The sequence below is a fragment of the Gobio gobio genome (genome assembly GCF_949357685.1).
Source record: "Gobio gobio genome assembly, chromosome: 25".
In the NCBI taxonomy this organism is placed as follows: domain Eukaryota; kingdom Metazoa; phylum Chordata; class Actinopteri; order Cypriniformes; family Gobionidae; genus Gobio; species Gobio gobio.
Genome location: NC_137121.1, coordinates 36,911,770 through 36,936,700, shown reverse-complemented (window position 1 = coordinate 36,936,700; position 24,931 = coordinate 36,911,770). Strand labels below are relative to the sequence as shown.

General features: G+C 37.7%; 1 protein-coding gene across 1 annotated transcript in view; it reads left to right on the top strand.

Moving 5' to 3' along the window:
• Positions 1-5,149: 5,149 nt before the first annotated feature.
• Positions 5,150-24,931, top strand: part of tdrd12 (tudor domain containing 12) — a gene marked incomplete at both ends in the record, with an annotated part of 81,595 nt that continues 61,813 nt past the window's right edge. Inside the window, 3 exons of the mRNA XM_079808812.1 lie at positions 5,150-5,401; positions 12,149-12,313; positions 20,503-20,639. Coding sequence (XP_079664938.1) covers positions 5,150-5,401; positions 12,149-12,313; positions 20,503-20,639 — 554 coding nt within the window. The remainder of the gene's footprint in view (positions 5,402-12,148; positions 12,314-20,502; positions 20,640-24,931) is intronic.

Here is a 24,931-nt window from a genome sequence, read left to right as displayed (position 1 = left end):
TACCCGGACATTTACTCGCACCTCATCAGGTCGCCAGAGAAGGATTTAAGTACGGGTGATGCTATCGGTCAGGCTGGACAGAAAAGTGCACTCTGTACTCTAAATATAAAGACAATATATTGGGCCAGTTGTTCAAAGGTAAGCTGATCAGATTTTGGTTATCGGATTGGATCAAATGGGTTGTTCAAAAGGGAAAGAAGTCATCTGAAATCAGATTAGATCACGGAATCCAATCCTGGTTTTAATCTGGATCAAACCTTCAGTTTGTGTTGTTCAAAACTTGTCAGTAGGATTTGGATAACTTTGATCCAAAAAAACTGAATTTTCCTGATCCCAACGGGATTTCAAGGTGGATTCCAGGAAGAAAATGTAGTCAGGGTTTTTCCTGGGTCAAAAATGGTCTTCGGTGGTGGCTGACAGACATGGTCATCCATACACACACACACACACACACACACACACACACACACACACACACACACACACACACACACACACACACACACACACACACACAGTAAAAAAGTACCCTACCCACGTGATCTGCAAGCGCAATACTGACAATACATTTTAGATAAATTCAAAGAAAATTTGTAATTTTTGCTTATCTTATTTTGATACCTTATTTTTTACACAATTTACAGATAATAGTTTTGGTATATAATCATATCAATATTAAAAAGTAGTATTAAAAAATGATCAAATAGCCTAATTTTCTGCCATATACAATTTCATAAAATGATCAGCTAGCTAATAACAACTTTGTTCTGGGTTCACCTCACTCCAGTCTAAACTAAATGATTTTAGGCTATTTATTTTACTACACATTGTGAACATAAATAAGCTGAAAGACTGTGGATAATTAAAACTAACTCTTACCCCTACTCTTGCTAAATTGTGTAAGCACACTTGTGTTCTCATTTCAGGTGTTGTTCTGAGTAAATGATTAAACTGATTTGTTAGTTCAGTGTTGGACAGATCAGTTCTAACCAGTCGTTAAAATGATTCGGTTCAAAGGAGTCATTAGGTGGCGAATCGGACATTAGCAGACGCGTTGTGTGCGAATCCCGTCTGTTAGAACATCGCGAAAGATTTGTCAACACACAGAATACACTTCATAACTGGATAGGATTTGTTTCCCGTTTATTGAATGTATGGTTTATGTCAGCTGGTCAGAGAAGAGTCAACATTTTTTATAGCGCAATTCACACCCACCCAGCGGTAATGAAAGGAAAACATTGTCTGATAGCGCCACGTGCAACATGGATTCGGTCTTCCGACCTTTTGATTTTGATTAACGTTATATGTGAAATATTAGAAAGCGAATGCTTATTTTGAAGACAGAGAGCGTGCGAGCGGGGGAGGAGCTAACTGGTCGTTCTATCTCAGTTAATGCAAGCCAGCAGTCATCTATTCTACATCACTCATAAATCACAATAACTCATCAAATAAGGCTTTGGCGGGACAAAAATTTGTTTTGGTGGCCGCCAAAAAATTTTCAATGTAGGAAAAACCCTGGTAGTGTAACTTTAAAACTGGTCAAAAAATACAACATTTGTATCATATAATACACAAACACATACTATTTTATTTTGCTCTTGATTAGTTACACTGCAAAAAATGCTTTTCTTACTTACTGTTTTTGTCTTGTTTTCAGTCCAAATATCTAAAAAATCTTACATTAAGAAGCATTTACTAGACAAGCAAAAGTTGTTGTCTTGTTTTGGGGGAAAATAACTCAAAACTAAGGGAGTTTTTGCTTAAAATAAGCACAATAATCTGCCAGTGGGGTAAGCAAAATAATCCTGTTTTCTGTTTGAATTAAGATTATTTTGCTTGCCCCATTGGCAGATTATTTTGTTTTTGAGTTATTTTCCCCCAAAATAAGACAACTTTTGCTTGTCTAGTAAATGCTTCTTAAAGGGTTAGTTCACCCAAAAATGATATTTCTGTCATTAATTACTTCCCCTCATGTGGTTGGACACCCGTAAGACCTCATTCATCTTCAGACACTAATGAAGATATTTTAGTGTAAAGCTGATGCTGAGAAAGGCTTCAGATAGGCCTCCATTGGCATTCAGTACATTTACACTCACAAGACCCATAAAAGGCACTAAAAACGTCGTTACAAAGTCCATCTCACCACAGTGACTCTACAATAATTTTACGAAGCGACAACAATAGTTTTTGTGTGCAAAAATAATCAAAATATTTATTAATTTAGTGTAATATTAGTAACCGAGGCTTTGAACTATCAATGGCCGACTGAAATCAAACGTTTCTTGTTGTTTTATGTAATGCAGTGTTAATTAGAAAGGATTAACTCAGAATCAGAAGTTGACCGCAAACAGGCAGTGAGTGTGTGAAGTTTCTGCATCCTAGGGCTGGGACGGTATGGATTTTTTCTTACCGTGGTTGAAAAGCAAGAAATTCCCGCGGTCCAGCGGTAAACCGCTTTAAACGGCTCCCGCTCGACTTTCGCGCACAGCCGCACACGCACACACAAGCGCAGGCAATTGAACATAATAAGGAACATGTTTATTTTACATTTATTTTTTCACGTTTAGAACAGGAACAATTAGAACAGAAATGGAATGATATCTGGAAAAAAAAGTGCTGGCAAAAGGAAATATAGACTATAGGCTATGGTTTACATCCCAGCCTTCATATTGTTTGCTGAGAGCAGATCAGATCACGACTGAGAGATCTGAAGATGGAACAGCATAAACAAAGACAAACAAACAAACACATTTTTATTTATCGGTATTGATCAGTAATATATATGTATTTGTTTATTTATTTCCCATATTTTTACTTTCAGATTACAGTCGTCGTCATCAAACAATCACTTACACTATAGACTTTCGCGCACACCCGCCTATATAATAGAATATATTATTTATATTTATAGTATTTATATTTTTATATTACATATTTTTAAATATTCAGGCTATTAATTTACATTTACATCTCGTGTGCGCTTTTGTCTCAGTGGTTAATGAAGAATAAAAAATCGATATGCCGATTTATCGCGATACTTCCGGCCGCGAGACGTTATCGATACTCTGGCTCCAAGTATCGATATTTTTAAAAACGGAATATTTAAATTAATGTCTACACTTTGGCTTACCGGAATGGCAGTACCCCCAGACTTCCTGTGGTGGCGGCGTGGCGCTTCCCAGATTGCAGATGATCAGATGAACGGAACAGTGAAGAAGAAATACGAGCGCAATGGCTGGCCGACAAAAAAAAAATCACAAATGCACCCGTGTCTTTTAAATCAAAAGTTTGGGTCCATTTTGGATTTTGTAGTGACGATACAAAAAAAGCTCACTAAAGACTATGTAATCGGCAAGAACTGTCTCGGAAAAATAAAATACAATGGCAACACAACCAACATGCATTCCCACCTCGTGCGCCATCAGTGAATCAGCCTACGCTGGATGACATTTGTAGGGCAAAGCTACCTTTTTTGATAGAACTGCTTGTGCTTGGTTTGTTACCACAGTTATCTGTGTGCTTCCTCAGCGATGAAGATCCACATTCGCGGCTATCTTTTCTGCAACTCCTCTGGATCCATCTTGACGACTGCAGTGCAGGCAGATCGCTCGCGCGGTTGTGATTCTCCTGGGAGAGCGCGCGCCGCGCGGCCACAAATAAACTGATATGGATTTGAAATTATTTTATCAACTTGAAATACAGGCATATTTTTGTAGATCTGTTCCTAAAAATATGTATATATGTTTTAGGAACACATCTACATATACATGCGCATATATATATATATATATATATATATATATAAATATAAAAATATAAATACGTTTGCACGTGACTGTTTAAAACCTTTGTTTAGACCCGTGTTTCTCCCTTGTCCTACCCGACCCGCACCCGTATCCGACACACTAGGATGTTTTTCACCCGTGCAGGACTCTGACAGTGTACATGTTTAAAGCTACACTGTGTGATATTTTCCCCCATCTAGTGGTGAAAAGGTATCTGACCATCCAGTGAATTTTAGTTTCTGTTCCTCTCAATTCCGATTTCGTTTCAACTCCTACGGTGGCCGATTTAGTCCAAGATTAACATGGCTTCCAGTTCGACCTCGTCCACATTCGACACGGAGCCTGTGGGATATTCTGTGCGCAGTGGGATGGTTGGAACTCAACTGGCCTAATTATTCGGCTAGAAAGAACTGCAGCTAATCCAGAGTGAACTTTGATGATAGTAATGTTTATTCAGTCATCCAATTGCAAGGCATAAACAGGTTTGCGTGGATATGTACATAAATGTGGTTTCTGTGAGAGAACAAATAAGGATGGTAAATATACATACTAGGGCTGGGCGATATGTGAATTTTTTGGGGGGGATAATCGCCTTCAAAAATATCGCGATATCTGATAATATCGTCTACTCCGCACTGACCTCGCCCACGCGCGCCATTGCTCATGTCAGTGTCAAAATTTTCCAGGCATATAATGGAGGACAACGGCTTAAAGGGGCTATATGCAACTTTTTCCCCAAAATAAACGTAACAATAGCCTTTTTATTTGACCATTTATGACTCAAACATCTCCTGATGAGCATACTGACACCTTGTCCGCTCACAGTGGGTGCACCTATAAGCCTGTATCCTATTTTTCCTATTTTCTGGCGGGTCGTCTTTTCCCGCGCTGTCTGCGGATGTGACGTCACCACCGCTGCGAGAGCGAGCAGAAAACAAGAGCAGTTCTGTTTTTTGGCCACAGGTGTCAGTCGCGAGTTTAAATTTCAGAAAAACGCATATAGCCCCTTTAATATCAAAGAAAAGATGCACACCGGTAATTTGGCAGTATTATGGATTTAAAACCAAATGCAAATGGAGAACCAGCGGATCCAACAGAGGCTATCTGCAGGCTGTGCAAAAAAAAAGTATCAAAAAAAAAAGATGCGCAGCCCACTAATCTCCGCTGCCATATCCACATAGGCTACACCATCCAGTGTAGCGGCCTCATTTGAGCCCCGCTCTGCAGCCGCTTCTCAAAGCGGGAAAAGTTCTAGTTTAACTCAGATTGCTTCTGCGTTCGCTTGTGGAAAGAAGTACGATAAATCCAGTTTAAAATGGAGACAGTGCACTCTAGCTGTGACCCGTTTTCTGGTTAAAGATATGATGCCTCTTAGTCTTGTGGACCAGGCAGAATTCCGGTCCATGCTTCAAACTTTTGACCGGCAGTATGAAGTACCCAGTCGGAATTATTTCTCAAGAACAGCTATTCCAGAGCTGTATAATACAGAGAAAACTGAGGTTATGACTAACATCAGTAGCGCGGATTACGTCGCTCTTACGACGGATATGTGGTCGAGCAGCAATACGATGACACCTTACATGTCAATTACTGCTCATTACATAGACAAAAACTGGGTACTACAATCAAACTGCCTCGGAACGATTTATGTGCCTGAGAGCCACACAGCAGATTATTTGGCAGATAGCTCTTGGAGAGTGTAGGGCGTTTTCACACCTGAAAGTCCGCACCAAGGTCCGAACCGAAGTTCATGTTTTGATAAATTTTATACATTCGGTTAGTTTTGGTTTGGTTTCACATTGCAATTATTCGAGCGAAGAACTTAACATGACACACTTGCGTCCACTCGTCTTCATCTATGTGGGACATTGATTGGTTTGTAAACGGATGCGTCTTTGACAAGAGTGAATGAACGGACGCATATCGTTGCCACTATTGAACACTGCGCATTGCTGGACTATTTTCGTTACGTTTAAAAGTGGACATTTCAAGCTTTATATAAACATATTTCTCATGTTTGTGAGACAAGTAGCTGCTGAGTTTGGGTTTATTTGAGACGCGCTCAAGTTCATGCGCAAAGCATGTGATCGCTCCCGCAATTAGGCTATTGTCTGCTATAGACTATTTGCTTCTTATTTATTAAATCCAGGCAATTATCTGATTAAACGTTGATTAAAATTAAGATACAATTTATACAAAACGAAATTCACATTAAAGAAGGGCTTTCTAAGCAAAATCATGCAAAATTTTGTGTCTAGAAACCTGCATTAGATTGTTGCGTTAATGTTTTATAAATGCATAGGTTCAATTAAATAACGTGGTGTTTAGATTCTATTTTATTTCTGAGAACTAGCCTAATGTATTTTTAAAAAATGAAAACATATTTGTTTTAATTTTGAATGATAATTTAGATTTTTGATGATTTTAATGATTTTTTTAAAAATGCATGGCAACTGCTAAGACAATTAAATAACGTTGTGTTTGGATTATATTTTATTATTAAGGTGTCTAATTAAAAAAAAAATCAATTGTTTTAATTTTGAATGATGATTTAGTTTTTTGAAGATTTTACTGATGATTTTAAAAAATGCATTTATGATTTTCATACGCAACTGATGCTGGGTAAACCACATTTACGGTGTTTTACAGATCACCTGCATAAAGTTATTTTGAGGTGATGTTTGTTTACCCATATTTTGATTTTTTTTTAAAACGTTTTGAATATGTTACTGATAAAAGCAATTTGTCTAAATGATTGAATATCGTTCGCATTGTGTCCTGAATATTTATTTTTTTTTCAAAGGTTTCGCTCTCTCGTTTTATTTTTAGCGTTAGTATTTTAAATGTTCCAGGTTAAATGTTCCAGGTTTACATGTTTGATTAATATTTGTATTATTAATAGGCTATTCTATTTATAATTTAATAGCCAATAATATTTTTAGAGCTGTTTAAAACATTTAGTCAAGCCAACCTATGTCTCGTTAATTTGTAACGTGCTTCTCTTTGCGCACAACCACAACCAACATCTTATCCATATACTTCAATGTTTTGCTTTAACACATATAGGCTACTGTAGCTATGCATCAAAACACTAAAAAGGTAAGTGTATGGTAACTACTAAGCTATTTATAATGTATTTGGCAACGCAATGTCCTGTGAGTTTATCAGTCGTCATTTTTATGATACTGTGAATTATCGTCTGATAACACTGACTGTTATCGACATCGAGATATTTGCGAGACATCGTCGATATGCCATAATATCGTCATATCGCCCAGCCCTAATACATACACAGTTAAGAACTGTATAACTATACTTATAAGTTACATTTGTATAATGTAACCGTAAACCAGAGCTTATTGTACCATATATAGGCGCTAAATGCAGCTGCATTAAAAGGAGCGGAGCTGCCGCTGCTAACAAGCGGTGTCGGATTACAAAAGTGTGTGCGGCGCTTTAACGTTAGCACTGCAGTGCGCTCTGTGTAACAATTGTTAATATGCCGATCAGACCTGATACATATTTCCATCAACATACATTACAAGCAGATATTTTCTATAAACGAATAAACATTGTTGATAACAAAATAACTGAATGATTATTCAAATAGGTGAGCATTACGCTATTGTATGTTGACACAAAAATACTTCTGAGGTGACATCAACTGAATTACGCGATGACACACTCTGAAACACATCTACAATGACAATAACTATTATTACTTATGGAGTTATTAACGCACAGAAATACCACACAAGGAAAAACAGACTTTTGAGGAATAAACAAGCCAGGAATATATATTATATAAGGTTTTATACTGGGTGTGTTTTTGTACATTTTTAGTGAATTTTTAGTTATTTTATGAAATGTTGCTGCTATGAATAAGTTAGTGATGTGACCTTTCTTTATTATAAATAATTTAGTCACAGAAACTGTTCTCTCATGGCTGTTTGATAGCTTTATATGCACTTACTGTACTTTAATGCTATTTCAAAAAAGATGAAGTTTTAATAAATTAAATACATGATCATGTGACTTTTTTGATGCTTTTTTTTCCATTTACAAAATTATATCGTGATATATCGTAGGTGATTTTCTTCCAATATATCGTCTGTCACAGAATCGCTGGTATCGTGATATATCGTTATTAGGGATGCACCGATATGAACATTTTGGCCGATACCGATAACCGATAATTCTTAATATTTGAAAGCCGATAACCGATATATTGGCCGATAAATCTAAATACAAATTTTTATAAACTCTGAGAGCCTGATTACAAAAACAAAAGGCTCACCATTGAAAGCCATGTCCCAAACACTTCAACATAAATCAAACCTATACACTACAGTAGCCTATTTGAACCAGTGTGAGATTCCTTACCTTTTCAAATTAATTTTACACTCCTATGGCCACATTTTTTCACTTTACAATAAGGTTTAATTTTTGTTATTATTAGTTAACCAACAATGAATGAACAATACTTCAACAGGATTTATTAATTTTAGTTCATGTTAATCTCAACATATTCAGACCCAAAGTTGTGTCTTTTAACATTAGGTATGAACTGTGAATGGACTGTTACAAAACACAAACATTTTATTACTAAAAGAAACAAAGGTTATTGCTCTCTGTTTGTTCATGATAGTTAATGCATTAATAAAATGAGACCTTATTTGTAAAATGTTACCAAAAATTATATTGTCTAAAAAATAAAAATAATATACCTAAATAATGCAAACAAGTAATTGAACAGCATTACTTACGCTGCATAATAAAGAATCAGAATGCAAGTGCATGAAATAACCTCCGCACAGACGATAAAGAAATGGTTTTAATCAAACCATATTGTTGATGGAAATGATACGAGAACAATAAAAGTGCTAATTATAAAAAATAATGCTTCTGTGTTTTTGAAAAAAAAAATGTTTAATATTACAGTAATAGTAAACATCTGTAATATTAGTCTAGTCTATTAGGAATAATGTTGCTGTTTGAGAGCGCGCTGAAGCTGGAGAGAATGAACGAACAACCATAAACTGAAGCGCTTAGAAGTTTAATTAACAACTTAACGCATCATATATGAGAACAATCAGATATTTATACAAAATAAATATAATATTACAACTTATATTAGCACATAATCACGCATAGGTGAAGGGTTATAACTCCTGTGGATGCTCTTCCCCTGTTTGAGAGCGTGCTGAAGCTGAAGATGATCACCGGTACAGTGAAGCACTGCGGGTTATTGACTTAACCAAACACATCCTATATGACTTTAATCAGATGTTTATACTACAAAAACGTAATATTACGACTTACATATGCTTAAAATGACGCGAATGCACAAGCGAACTTGACTGTGCTGGTCAGAATGCGTTGTTGACGCTTCCCACAACAGCGCGCTGAAAAACAACTAAACCCAGAGAATTCACTACGTTTTATAACAGAAATATTCTCATTGCAGTGTTATGTATAAGACAGTCCCAGTAGTTATTAATGCTGTGCATTTCTGTTTGAAATGCGCGCGCCGGTACAATGAAGTGCTTTACTGCATCGTTAATTAACTCAACCAAACGCATCCTATATGGGATTATATACACAAAATAATAAATATAATATTACAACTTACAATGGCACAAAAGGCTGTGAATGCACAAGCGAACTTGACTGTGCTCGTCATGAAGGTGTAACTCCGTGGGCGCGCTCTTCCCTCAACAAACGCGCTGAAACACGCTCTTTTACAGCCTATTCTATTCTCATTATCATTTTATATAGATTATAGAAGACTTGCGCTGCACATGTTGCACATAACTGTATTTTCCTTTTCGAAGTGATTCCAAACATATTTAGAGCAATTCAAACCCATCATGGTGGACAGCGCGTCCGTCTCAGCTGAAGGAAATAATACATTATCTATCGGCTTGACTATATCGGTCAAATTTTCTTATTGGACCGATAACGATAACATCAAAAATAAACATTTATCGGCTGATAACGATATGTTGCCGATATATCGTGCATCCCTACATATTATATTAGGCCTAATTTTACATATTTATATTCATTTATATATATGCTATATTTCTCTCGTGTGCGCTTTTGTCTCAGTGGTGCTATTTAACGAAGGCTATTTAATTTAACAAAGTGTCGCTGCTCACACTACCGTGATTGTATATTACTTATTATTTATATTTATATTACATATTTTTACATAGTCATATTAATTTATAAATCTCGTGTGCGCTGTTGTCTCAGTGGTTCAAATATTTAACAAAGGCTATTTAATTTAACAAAGTGTCGCACACTACTGTGATTGTAAGCCTGCCAGACGGATATCTTTTTCGATAGCCTTTTAATGAAATTGGAATTTCAGAATCGCATAGCCAACTTGTACTTAATTGCCTACAATAGATTATTTATTGATTATATTGAATGAAATTTCGCAGGCCCAGCTTATTTGTAGTCAATCTTTCCCAAACAGAGTTGGAAGAGAGTTAAAACTTACCAGTACTAAGGAGTGCTGAGGCAGGTCCAGCTCAGTTTGTTCTTTCTGAAGCCTTTGTTGTTTTTTTTGCCAGCTATGCCAATGGGAGAAATCGGTCAGCGTTCAACACAAACCCATGGCCCGGGCGGTGCGTTCTTCTTCTGCTTTCATGACTTCTATCTACCGACCCGCTATTGTCGGCTGCGCAACCATGTGAGAGAATTTTATTAAGCATGTGCAATTTAAAACTGAGGTCCTGCTTATGCGCTTGTATTTTATGCTTTAGTAAAATTAAATTCAAATTATAGGCTAAAAGACATTACACAGGTACAAATGGAATGTTATAATGGAACATTGCGCTCCCCAACTCGCGAAAGGTCGGATTTGCTCCATCTTTTGATTAGGTTTTGTTTAGAAGACCTTGAATCCATATAAGACACACATGTCATTAGACACAATCCATGTCATTAGAATCAATGAATCCATGGAATTAGACACAACGTGCACACATGGGCAGGCCAAGGTTTTTTTTGTTTTTGTTTTTTTTATGCGGTGATGGCGGTGACCATCTCAGACCCGCGGTAGGCGTCACGTGACCGCGGTATTGCGGTAATGCGGTAACCGTCCCAGCCCTACTGCATCCCATGAAAAGAGTTCCTTCAAAACAATCCACAGAAACTATTCAACCCATATCGATGGGTGAATGTCATATCATTTCATAAATAATGAATAGTTTAGGCGAAAGTGCAGGATTTCCTGTGTGTGTGTGTGTGTGTGTGTGTGTGTGTGTGTGTGTGTGTGTGTGTGTGTGTGTGTGTGTGTGTGTGTGTGTGTGTGTGTGTGTGTGTGTGTGTGTGTGTGTGTGTGAAAACTGGGCTGAACCTGCCATTGACACCAGCGTTACATTTGCTCTCATGTCCTATGAAGTATTTACAATTCATGTTGTCTTGTTCTTTTCCACTCTTTTGCAGATTTTGCAGTGGAAGTCGGAGAAATGTTAGAAATACAGATAATCAAGGTACAGCACTACATGATTACCACCATTGAGACGCTCTTATAGTTATTCATGTTCTCAATTAATGTTGTGTTGTGTCATCTTTTCATTTAACTTCATGTACTAAAATAAATCAGTTGTTTTTATTTTATATTTCGGTTAAAGTTTATTTTTAATTATTTTAGTTAACAATAACCCTGATAACTGGTGACACATTTTTTGACTGGCTGACGCCCTCAAAAACACTTTTGACAATACATTTGTTTCTGATGCATTTGCACTGAAGTGGCTGAAGTGTTTTTTCCAATTAAGTCAAGTTATGTTTTACACAATTAATCACATTTATAAAAAAACAGTCAATAGTGCAGTATTATTGATTATTTATAATAATTAAATGTCTTTTAATCACTCTTAATGGGTCTTTATGCAGTTAAATATAGTCTAAATACGGTCCCTTTCAAAGCCGTCATCAAATGTGCGGTCCTTAGCATCACAAAAAAATGGTGTTTAAAAACCTCTGGTCCTGATTGGACCCTTTACTCATTGCAATAAACCAATGAATGGCGAGTAATGTCACACTCGCTAACATTAGGTGTGTTCACATGCACTCATTTTCATCAATCCAGTCATGAATCCAGTCTGACTTCACATGCGAATCACATGCGTTCTGAACAAAACTTCAGTGTTTAGTGACCGTGTGGGATTATTCCAGGACTGCAGCTCCCCTTTCAGGCTTTCATTCGCATCGATTGAGGTGTTTATGAAGGCCTTTCAGTCCGATTGAGCCTTCAGTAATATCGATAATCAGCAGAGGGTGCACATATACGTAGCTCTTGATGAGTTTTCTCAAAGGAAATGACAGCTGTGTGTGTTTGGTGTCAGATTGAGGACCCAGGATGCCTGTGGGCTCGGGTCCTGAAGGGGCCAGGCATTCAGCCGGACAGCCCAGAGGAATACGAGCAGCTGAGGGTGAAAATGAACCTCTTCTACCATGAGGTCGACCTGGACGTCCAACAACTGAAGCCTGCGGAGCTGAAGGAGGGGCTGGTATGATCACTGCACTGCTAAATCAGATTTCATCAGAACTGTGGTGTAGACTCTTCCGGTCGGTGTTTATCGGCCTGGCCAGGGAATAGTATAGCTCACTACTCCGTAGAAACACATTTCTGACACTATTCTTGAATAACATGATATATACATATTAAACTATGACACAAGTCATCCACATGAGACAAAAGTACATTTTCTGTCTTTTCTCAGTCTAGAAGGCACCAACGTCTAAAATAATTTCACATTTCTACTACATAAATGACCCAATTTAAATACACATTCATCTTTCCAGGACCCCTTTAATCTACAAGTTTAAGTTTCCCAGCATTACTCTTATATGGTGAAACAAAGAAACATGTTGTTCCGACGCATTGCATGATTGAAAGGCGAGCCCGCAAGCATTTATATAGGCCACTGTACGGAAAACAGGATAGTTCACCCAAAAATGAAAATTCTGTCATTAATTCCTCACCCTCATGTCTAGGGCTGGGCAAAAAAATAGATTTTTTTAAAATGTGGTCGTTTCAAAATCGATTCTCAAAGGCCATGAATCGATTTTTTTCCCCGTATTTATGTACACAAACATTGAACATAAGATTAATGTAAATCTAATTACTGGTCTTGCTAGTTTGTGATGTTGCAAAGGAGCGAGAGGCGCGCCTGTCATTCATTCACTGCTTTAATGGCGGCTTCCGGTGCGTTGTCGACGTTTGTAATGCTGGGTGAAATGCTCCAAATCTGCGGAAGCATTTGATGAGACGTCACCCAGCCGAGCACACAACCGCTAAACCAGATCACACACATGCGAACGCTTGCATTATGATCATTACTCTTGAGCATTCACTGAAGCACGTGCGTCAGCCATTATAGACACATTCAATAGACCGCGCAGGACCAATCATTCAAACCTAACAGCTTATATTATACACTGATTTCCTCCAATAACAGTTAGTCCACATAGGTCAGCATGTTAAGGTATTGTTGTTCGTTATCACGGAAACTGCTTGTGTCCAGGTATGAATGCGCTTCTCCTGGATGAAAAGTAGCTGCACACATGATGGGCGGCAAGAAAAGCTTGGCATCAGTGTTAATTTTGACAGCAAATTTTGATTTAGTTTTAGTCATAGTCTTTTGACTAAAATGCTATTTAATTTTAGTCACCTGAATTGTTTTTAGTTTTAGTCTAGTTTTAGTCTCCTAAAATCTAATGAGTTTAGTTCAATTGTAAAACATTAAGCATTTAAGCGTCACATAACCGACTGTCACTTGAACTGACATTTTGACATCATTTTGTTTTTGACATTAAAAATACACGAAAGAGCTCAATTCACTTTTTTGTTTGTTTTTTAAAAACATCTATATAGTTTTTATAACTGTGTAGTTCTGCTTTAGTTAGTATATCATGTTAAGCTAAAGCTTCAAATAAGTTTTTTTTTAATTTCAGTTAACATTTATTTAATTTCAAGTAATGAAGATTTTTAGTGAACTATTATAACCCTGATACTTTATTGAATATGTGTCAAATACTGATCTTTCCTCCTGACTATGAATTAAATGGGAATTTATGCAGTTTATTGTGTAACCAAAAACGAATATATAATGCGTGACTTTTAGCTAAATGCTAATCTTCCCTATTTCAAACAGAATTAGAGGGTAACACAAAACACAAATATTTGCTACATGCTAATCTTCCCTATTTAAAACAGAATTAGAGGGTAACACAAATATTAGCTAAATGCTAATCTTCCCTATTTCAAACAGAACAATTCTTAGTTTGTGAGGCTAATCTTTTCTGTTTGATAACAGAGGATAACTTAGTTAACCAAACCCTACAGCCGTCTGTTAACTCTTCCCTGGCAGCCAGAGGATAAACAAATTTGTACTGGTCTTTTAAGGTTCTTTTGGATAGAGCAGCACTCACCACAACCCTTGGTTGAAAGATTCAGTCTGGAAAATCTTTGTTCAGCTGGAAGTTTCGCTCTGGATTTCAGTCTGGAACGTAGGCAGATCTTTATCTTTGAGCTTGAAATTTCAATCTGGATTTTAGGTGAGGAAGCTGGAAACTACATCCGGGTCACAAGGCACCATCTGTTGTGAACTTCAGTTGTTTTTTGAAGAATAGACCAGGAGACGTCGGATCAAGACAGAATTATTCTTTTAATGAGAACCTTCTGTGCTGCAGGTCGTCCGAAAACAGTCTGATTTTAACAGTACAAAATAAGGCAATTTATCTACATGTTAGGGGGAGTGGTTATACAGCAGGGGAGGAGACATTCAAACAAAAGAATGCATATGTTGTGTAGGTAAAGGAAGGACACACCCTACTATGAAATCCCTACCAGTCCCATTGAATCAGCATAACTATTCACATGCTGATACTAGCCAGGCCAAAGAGCCATAAAAGATCAATGTCTGGGCTGGGCTCCCAAAGGTGGGCTTTGACTCATTTAAAACACAATAGAGAATAACAGGTCTGGCAGGAAAGGAGACTCTTGTTAGAGCCTTTGAAGTCAGTAAAACAGGTCTGGGAGATTTGCGTAGCAGACTAATTCATCTGACATCATCATTTTTACCTAAAATCCTAAATGCAATGTACTTTCTAAAATTTGTAATCCCACAATTCCCCCCTTTGGGAGTTCTAATAACTCCCACATAATACAAATTTAAACCTTCATCAGTCCATTCTGTAGCTTATGTTTGTTAACATCTTCTAGTCATGTAACTTGGAAAAAGTTACAGGCACATTTCACTTGCTCTGTGTTGATTGTCTGTAGTGACGAATGACATGCTGCCACAGAAACAACATGCCACTAGGGTCCGTGAAGTTCATTACGGGCAATATTCTTTTGTGGTTGGAACAGTCCTTGTGAGTCTAATGTTGACCTTACAGGTTTCCGAACCATGAAGAATTATCTTCAGTCATCTGATGTAATTTTTGCTGAAAGATCAAGAATGTCTTGTTGGATTTTGTTCAAGAGTCCTTGACCACCATGTTTGCGCATAAGTGAGTCCTTGAATGCAGCCATCTTCTGTGTTGGTGGTAGGAGAGCATTCAGGGTGCACCTGCCATTGACTTGGCTGAGCAGGATGTTATATACAGACGTTCCTCCCATCATGTGCCACCCATGGGATTCCTGCTCCTACTGAAGGCAGGTGTGGCATGCAAACGTTCTTTCCAGCAAACAAGGTGTTTCTTGACATATTCATCAGCTCTGAGAATATGTTGTTTCTGGAGTCTACACTTTGTGCGATGTCGCAAGGCAATCTTGTAGCAAGGCAATCTTGATCATGTTGATGGAAGACTGAAGTTCCCGTAGATCATTTTCTGCGTTGTGTATTTTTTTCTTTTCTTTTCTTCTTCTTGACAGTTGACTCAGTAGTGGGTCTCGTTGTCCTTCAGAGGTTGTGGCTTCATACGCAGGTGAGGATCGGTGCATATGAATCTGGGGACAGCAATCAATAGGTATCTGCGCAAAGAAAAAACAAAAGACAACAGAGCAGTATTTGTTCTAAAAGACAGCAAACATCAGGGTTGTCTCATCTGTTCAATTGGAGTCTGCTATTGTTGTTCCTTCTTTCCCTATTTGTTAATTCCTGTGACACCTAAAGAAACAGTGAGGTAAGGATGGACTAGTGGATGGGAATGCCTACAAGGGAATCTTCGCCGCAGGTTTGGCCCCCGAATGCCTGTTGCATTCAGTTCTTTCCTGGGCTCCTCACTGATTCGTGTCCTACCCTATCCCTGTTGGTGGGGGAACAAGTTCATAGTGTGACACATGACTCCAGGTTTTCCTTTCCTGACACAAAACTGCAGCTGCTGTAATGTTACCTTCAATCACTTGAGCTGAACCCTCAACAAACAACTCCAATTCTGCATTCTCAATGGGAGTTTCTGCTATTTCATTCGTAGTTGCGTTTGTAACCGTAACACAATCATGAGTCATTTCATCCTCTAACAAAACTTCAGTCATTGCTGACATCATACATGAGGATGGGTTTGTGACTGGTGGACTCTGTAGAACAATGTTCGGGGCTGTGACGCTAAATTTCACTGAATCAACAGGCACATCAGATACTGATTGAATGGCTACATCTGTTTCAAAGAAAGCTTCCAAGTGAGCATTAGCGTTATCAGTCTGACTAACTTCATTCACATCAGTTTTCTCTTCAGCTTTGTTGAGGTTCAATTTCTTAGTCAAAGAAGCTACTCTAGCACAGAGTTCTTCGTTCTGTTTCTCTAGCTCTGAGATCTGCTGAGACTGTTGTCTAGCTAGCGCTAAACCAAATTCTCTGTGACAACAAATAATGCCTTTCACATTGTTCTTGCGAATACATGCTCCTAAAACTTTTTTACATTCATCAATCGACCAATTCTTGTCCGGATGGATCTCATATTTCTGAGTTAGTTTTTGTCTAACTTTCTCTGTGACAATTAAATTCATCTGCACTCCTAACTGTGATATGAAATCACTGTCTGTCCACAAAGGAGCTGCGAGGCCACCTTTTTCAGTTGTGGGGGTCAGTCTAGGATTCTTCCTAAACATTTTTGAATTTCTTTGTTATCACACACCCAAACACTCACTTCTCTGATCATTTCTTTGTTAACACAGCTCAACTATTGTTAACTTTCTTTGACAAAAACAGAGGACAACACAAATATTAACTAAATGTTAATCTTCCCTGCTTGAAAAACAGAGGATAACTCATCCCTAAAAAAACACTTTTAGAGGGTAACACAAATATTAGCTAAATGCTAATCTTCCCTATTTCAAACAGAATTAGAGGGTAACACAAAACACAAATATTTGCTACATGCTAATCTTCCCTATTTAAAACAGAATTAGAGGGTAACACAAATATTAGCTAAATGCTAATCTTCCCTATTTCAAACAGAACAATTCTTAGTTTGTGAGGCTAATCTTTTCTGTTTGATAACAGAGGATAACTTAGTTAACCAAACCCTACAGCCGTCTGTTAACTCTTCCCTGGCAGCCAGAGGATAAACAAATTTGTACTGGTCTTTTAAGGTTCTTTTGGATAGAGCAGCACTCACCACAACCCTTGGTTGAAAGATTCAGTCTGGAAAATCTTTGTTCAGCTGGAAGTTTCGCTCTGGATTTCAGTCTGGAACGTAGGCAGATCTTTATCTTTGAGCTTGAAATTTCAATCTGGATTTTAGGTGAGGAAGCTGGAAACTACATCCGGGTCACAAGGCACCATCTGTTGTGAACTTCAGTTGTTTTTTGAAGAATAGACCAGGAGACGTCGGATCAAGACAGAATTATTCTTTTAATGAGAACCTTCTGTGCTGCAGGTCGTCCGAAAACAGTCTGATTTTAACAGTACAAAATAAGGCAATTTATCTACATGTTAGGGGGAGTGGTTATACAGCAGGGGAGGAGACATTCAAACAAAAGAATGCATATGTTGTGTAGGTAAAGGAAGGACACACCCTACTATGAAATCCCTACCAGTCCCATTGAATCAGCATAACTATTCACATGCTGATACTAGCCAGGCCAAAGAGCCATAAAAGATCAATGTCTGGGCTGGGCTCCCAAAGGTGGGCTTTGACTCATTTAAAACACAATAGAGAATAACAGGTCTGGCAGGAAAGGAGACTCTTGTTAGAGCCTTTGAAGTCAGTAAAACAGGTCTGGGAGATTTGCGTAGCAGACTAATTCATCTGACATCATCATTTTTACCTAAAATCCTAAATGCAATGTACTTTCTAAAATTTGTAATCCCACAGGCCGATCTGATCCAGTATCGGTATCGGGACCGATACCAGCTTAATTCACGTATCGGATTTTCCCGATCCAACCTGCGGAGAAATCCGATACCCATGAGCCACGTCTGCGCTTTCCAAAAGTGATTCCCGCCGGCTTGTCTGCTAGCTGGCTGCAAACTATGGGATGGATTTCCTGAACGGAGGCGCGGCTCAATGAGACACAGAGTTATGAGACACGCCCCACTCAGGAAGTCCATTCCGCAGTTTGCAGCAGGATAGCATTGAGCAGCATTGTGGCTAGCCAAGATGTCAGCTGTGTGGAAATACTTCACACTGGAAACACCGCAGAGCAAGACAATGTTTGCTAAACCATAATTCAGAGAGGTGGAAGCTCCCTCGCGTCGGACAACACAACGAACGCAATCAAACATTTAAAAAAGCAGACAAGACTAGGGTGACATTTAAGAGATAATAATCATGGCTTGACATTGACAATCGCCATCTGCGTGTATTTCGGCTGTGTAACACTCACACCAGCCACTTTGAACTTATTATGGTCTTCTCAAAAGCCATCTGTTATAATCACGTTGCGCCTTATAACCAATCACACGAGTTTATATTGAGTTTATGAATGTAATAATCAGAGGCGTTCAGATTAGCAGAGTTTTGTTCAGAGCGCGCGCGGCTCTCACTCTCGCTGAAATCTACACTCAAAGCGGAGATAAACGAGCGATGCACGCAGGAGATTCATTCATCATACAGTGATTGACAGTTTTTGTTATATTTCAGCAACGAAAATAGTTTCAAACAAAACACAGCAGAACCACAGCGCATCTGATATGACTGGCATTAGGTTGGCTTGACGTTCGCGAATCTAGGGACCGTCTCTAAAGTTACATACAACATTGGTAGGCTATACATGTTTCTAACTTAAATGGCATTTGAAGAGAATGACTAGTCATAAAACTGACTGTAAAGTGTTCATCTAGGTGTTAGGTATGATGCACACCTTTTGGATTTTTGATATTTAATCAAATAAACTGTCAAATCATATGAAAATATATGCTTTATTTCACTAGAATACTGTATGGGCTCTTACATAAAATATGCTAGATTTAAATGTGTCATAGCTGATAAAACACTGATGAGAATATTGCTTGAGAATATATTTACAGATATAATATTAGAGATTTATGCATTATGCATTGCCATTGACGACGGCCATTATAAGGAAGGAAATCCCACAGAATCTAGCTTAAAAAAGTGCTTAGAGCTGCCTGATTTATTTTTTGTTTGTTGATTTTCAAATATAAATTGATAACCGTGATAATTTGGGTCACTATTATGTTCATATCATACTTGCCTGTTGAGTGGAGTTTATGTCAGCAACATATAAAATCAACAATAATGATAATCATAATATTAAAGCAAACACAGCTCTGGTATCGGAATAGTATCGGTATCGGCCGATATCCAAATTCAGGTATCGGGATCGGATCGGCAGTGAAAAAATGTGGATCGGTGCATCCCTACCTAAAACATATTACTATATAAACATTGTCATTATTCATCAGCATTAGTTCATAAACACTGGTCTGTCATAAATGTGTGTTATTGATTTATTGAGCCGCTCTGGAGCTGGATTGTGTGTGTGTGTGTGTGTGTGTGTGTGTGTGTGTGTGTGTGTGTGTGTGTGTGTGTGTGTGTGTGTGTGTGTGTGTGTGTGTGTGTGTGTGTGTGTGTGTGTGTGTGTGTGTGTGTGTGTGTGTGTGTGTGTGTGTGTGTGTGTGTGTGTGTGTGTGTGTGTGTGTGTGTGTGTGTGTGTGTGTGTGTGTGTGTGTGTGTGTGTGTGTGTGTGTGTGTGTGTGTGTGTGTGTGTGTGTGTGTGTGTGTGTGTGTGTGTGTGTGTGTGTGTGTGTGTGTGTGTGTGTGTGTGTGTGTGTGTGTGTGTGTTATTGATTGAGCCGCTCTGGAGCTGGATTGTGTGAGCCGTGTTTTCCAGAGGTTAGATCAGTTCAGATCAAATGTGTTCATCTGTTACTCAGGACATCAGTTCTGACCCCATCTCTGCCCTAATCCACCCTCACTAACATTTACATCTCGCTTTTATTTGGTGATATAGTTTGTCATAGTTTTTGTCATCCAACACTAGTTTTTTAGTTATCGTTTCATTTTCGTCAGTGAAAAAAGGTCGTTGAAAACGAAATTAACACTGCTTGTCATGGACTGAAAACTGCTGAAAATCTAAGTGCACCTTGTTCTGAGACCAGAGAAAAGATGAAATATTTGTACATTTTAATGTTTGTACTTTCAAAATTCCTTCATCACACCACAAGAGCATTTCAAATGTAGTAGTGAAGACAAACAGGTGATTAAAAACATCAATATTAAACTGAGATGTTGACGTCCATATAAAAGACTGACTCTCTCTCTGTGTGTGTGTGTGTGTCCTCAGGTGTGTGTGGTGTTCAGTCTGGCTCTGAAGAGCTGGTGTCGTGCTGTGGTGGAGTCGGTCATCGAGGGGACGCTGGACTCTCAGGCCTGGTGCTTATTGGTAGACCATGGAGATCACATCATCGTCCGAGCGGATGAGTATGAAGGCTTCATACAGGCTCCCCACGGGCCCTTAAAATGTCTCAGATTGTGTTTTGTAAGTGTAAAGGCCTGTTCACACCGGGCGATTATCACACGCGTTTATCGCCGACGTTGAACGCCTCGTATCTGACCAAAGGGCGCCAATGTGAGTGTGCAAACAGGCGGAAAAGAGTCTAAAAAAACGAGTCGCCTCGGGTTGTTGTTTTTGTTTGACGTGCCACATTAAAAACTGTCCGACCAATGAGATCTGTGCTTTAGTTGATGTGCCTGGAGCTGCTGAAGTTACAGGAAAACACTCAAGCACAAAACGGTCCGAGCACACATTGATACGATGAAGAGGAAGTAGACAAAGATGAGCTGCTAATGCTGCTGGCCAGTTAGCACAAGTGTGTGAATGGTTTTGGCAAGCACGTAAATACTGTCTCTTCTTCTTCTTCTTCTTCTTCTTCTGTGTGACGAGCGAGTGTCAGAAGTGTAAAGTGGCACCTTGTGTACCAAGAGCACATCAAAATCGCTTGGGTGTGAACCGTCTCGAAATAAAGGATAGATTCTCTCAGCATTTACTCACCCTCATGCCATCAATGTCTTCTGAAGCGACACAATGAGACGTGTGTGTGTGTGTGTGTGTGTGTGTGTGTGTGTGTGTGTGTGTGTGTGTGTGTGTGTGTGTGTGTGTGTGTGTGAGAAAAACACTCCGTGCTTGAATCATTGCTTCTGATCGACTGTCATACGGGCGGCACACACACTTTAAAACGCCCTCATGTTCATGCCTAGGCTGGAAGAGTTTAAAATATTACCATTCGTTCAGTTTTTTCGCACTATATTTAGATTTTCGCCTCATTAACTGAATACATCATACAATTACAGAGATCATTGAATATAATATCACATATATATACTTATAATATATACCTGAGTTCCGTCTCTCTTCTTAGTAAAAAGGATCATGTAGCAAATAGAGGCAGAAGATGGTTAACGCTGAGTTAAGAAATAATAAAAAGCAGATTTACAATTATGGATTTATGATGATAATTACGTTCACACAGCATTGAACTCAAAATAAAGGGAAGGAGATAATACAATAATAGCAGAAGCACATACAATATACACAAGAACAGCAACCAGAGAAAAGAAATATGAATAAGTAGACAAATATATACAGGGTTCGTACAAGCTTAAAGTACTAAAGTTTGACTTTTTGAATTGTAAACCCTTGAAAACAGCCATATTTAGGAAAAGTGCCTGAATTATTGAAAGACAATATGTGAAATTAGTGCTTAATTTTATCGATAAAACATTTTTTCTCTCAAAATGAACACTGCAGCCTGTCTGATATAGATACAGAGCCATGTCACATGACTATTTTTGTGAAATTATTATATAGGAATATATAATAATATAGGAATAGGAATTTGTGAAATTATGGGCAACACACCGCAAAAAATGCTTTTCTTATTTAGTATTTTTGTCTCGTTTCTAGTCTAAATATCTAAAAATTATTAAATCAAGATGCATTTACTAGATAAGTAAAATGACACAAGATATTTTTTCATGTTTTCTGAGAAAAAAAACTCAAAATTAAGTGAGTTTTTACTTGAAACAAGTACAATTATCTGTCCATTATGTTGTAATTTTACTTATCTAGTAAATGCATCTTGATTCATAAATTTTTTGATATTTAGACTAGAAACGATACAAAAACATTAAATAAGAAAAGCATTTTTTGCGGTGTGTTGCCCATAATTTCACAAATTCCTGCAGAGCTCACACCAAAAGCACACGCACCGCTGATCTATAGAAGGGAAAACACGGACGGAATCCAGTTATGAAGACAATTTACTGTAATGCAGAATATCACGCAATTTGTCAAATTTTGGATGAATAAATCAAAAGTAGGTCAGGACACTAAAATCACATCACGACATGTGAATATTAAACCGCAAGCAGACTATATGAATATGAATCCTGCAGGGTTCCTACGGGGTTTGGAAAAGTATGGAAAAGTATGGAATTTAATTTGAGTAATTTCCAGGTCTGGAAAAGTATGGAAAAAATAAATCAGAGTATGGAAAATTATTTATGTTTCCAGACTATTGTCCCTATTTCATTTTCTAAATATAAAATTAATAATTTCTAAATGTATATAATACACAATCGTTTTTTTCAATGAATGAAAAACTTGCAGCCTAGCTATGGCAGTAAAGGTCAGACCTGTGTGTTCCTTCCTCTTCACAGTTCAACAGTGGTTAACACAGCACTTTGTAGTTTGAGAAAGCAAGTTGGGTTTGAGGATAAAACAGAGTCGATGGTGGAGTTCTTAAAGGAATAGTACACACAAAATGAAAATTTGTCATTTATTCACCCCCATGTCTTTCAAAACCATAAGACTTTATTATATTAATATTTTTTTATATTTTAAATCTGAGATGTTTTAGTCCCTTTATTAAAGGACTAGTTAATGACTAAATGAAAATGTCCTAATCATTTACTCACCTCAATGCCATCCAACATATCCATGCCTTACTTTCTTCAGTGAAAGATAAATTAAGTTTTTGAGCAACCAACTGAGTTGGTGCCATTTTGGATGGCATTGGGGTGAGTAAATGATTAGGACATTTTCATTTTAAGGTGAACTAATCCTTTAAATATTTTCATGTGTCCAAGATTTCCAAGATTAACACAAGTCTTATTAGTTTAGAATGACATGAGGGTAAGTATATTATAATAGAAATTTCATTTTTGGGTAAATTAATAACCCTTTAAAAAAATTGTGACTGATTTAGCATTTTGATCGTTAAGGTCACAAAAGGCAATATTTTAATATAGGATTTCTAAATATTAGATAGCCTACATAGAGGTTTTGACTCGGAGTGTAACATACTTGTCGGCGCCGATAGCATTGTGGGTAAGTGCGTCGCCATGTAGTGCTGTTGTGCTTCGGGAGACCCGAGTTCGAGTCCTGCCTCATGGAATTTTCCCAATCCCGCCCCCCTCCCCCCTCTCCCACCTTACTTCCTGTCTTGCTACAATACTAAATCTTTAGAATGTAACACTTGTTAGCAGTTGAATTTGAAAACAATTTATCAGAACAAGTTAAATATGGTCAGAAAAATCTGTAGGGAAGTCTGGAAATTCGAGTCTGGAAAAGTATGGAATTTTGAAATGAAAATTGTGTAGGAACCCTGTCCTGCATGTTCTGTGTGTCTCTGTGAATGAATGATTGGTTTCATTTCCCACACACACACACACACACACACACACACACACACACACACACACTGAAGCACACGTGTTCCTTGTGTATTCTCCGCCACAGAGAAAGTGCAGACAACACCGAAATCAGCTCATAAACACTCACAGAAAAGAGCAAGTAAGAGCAAGTAAACAACTACAGTTTAGACGATGAATTAGATTGAAATAGTTATAGATGGACATAGCATATACAACAAACAGCTCGTCGTGTGTGTGTGTGTGTGTGTGTGTGTGTGTGTGTGTGTGTGTGTGTGTGTGTGTGTGTGTGTAAGGTAGTTCTCTTCAGCTTAAGGCTATTGCTATTAATAATTTATTCATTTATCAATTTCCACGTGTTTTAAATATTATACACTACTGATATTAATGAACTGAATATATATATATATATATATATATATATTTGTTTGTTTGGGGTTTTCATAGAAATGTATGCAATTATACAATATAAAACTTTAAAGTTAAAGTCAGATTATCCACTTCAGTCTCTCATAACTCTTACAGTCTTATACTAAACTATATTCTGAAGGCTTTTGTTGATATATCATTCCTTTCCTGAGTTATAGGTCCTTTAACATGGCAATTTTTTTTTTTTTTTAAGGCTATTGTCAGTATTTTCTAATTGACTAAATCACACAATCAGATACCCAGAATCCCCTCTGTTAAAGCCTCTTATCTAACATGTCAACAAATACAACCAAGAATTTTAAACATGGTCCTTTCCAATTTCCAGATTTAGTTTTTGGAAATGTAGGCAAATGAGCGGATATTTAAGTATATACGGCCTCATTTGCATATTAAAACATTAATTTACACCAAACTTGTAATGCATTTTTTTCTTATGTTTATGCCAGTAATAAACTGGAGAAGTTTCACAGTTTTCACATCTTATAATTAAAATAAATTCCCTGTTCACCTGTAGTGTCTCGCCTCAATTTGAGAAAAATATCATAAACTCACAGAAACTCCAGATCTTCACGGCAACCCGTCAAAATAAAAGTTCAGCTAACTCGTGACAGAAATATATTACTATCGTACAG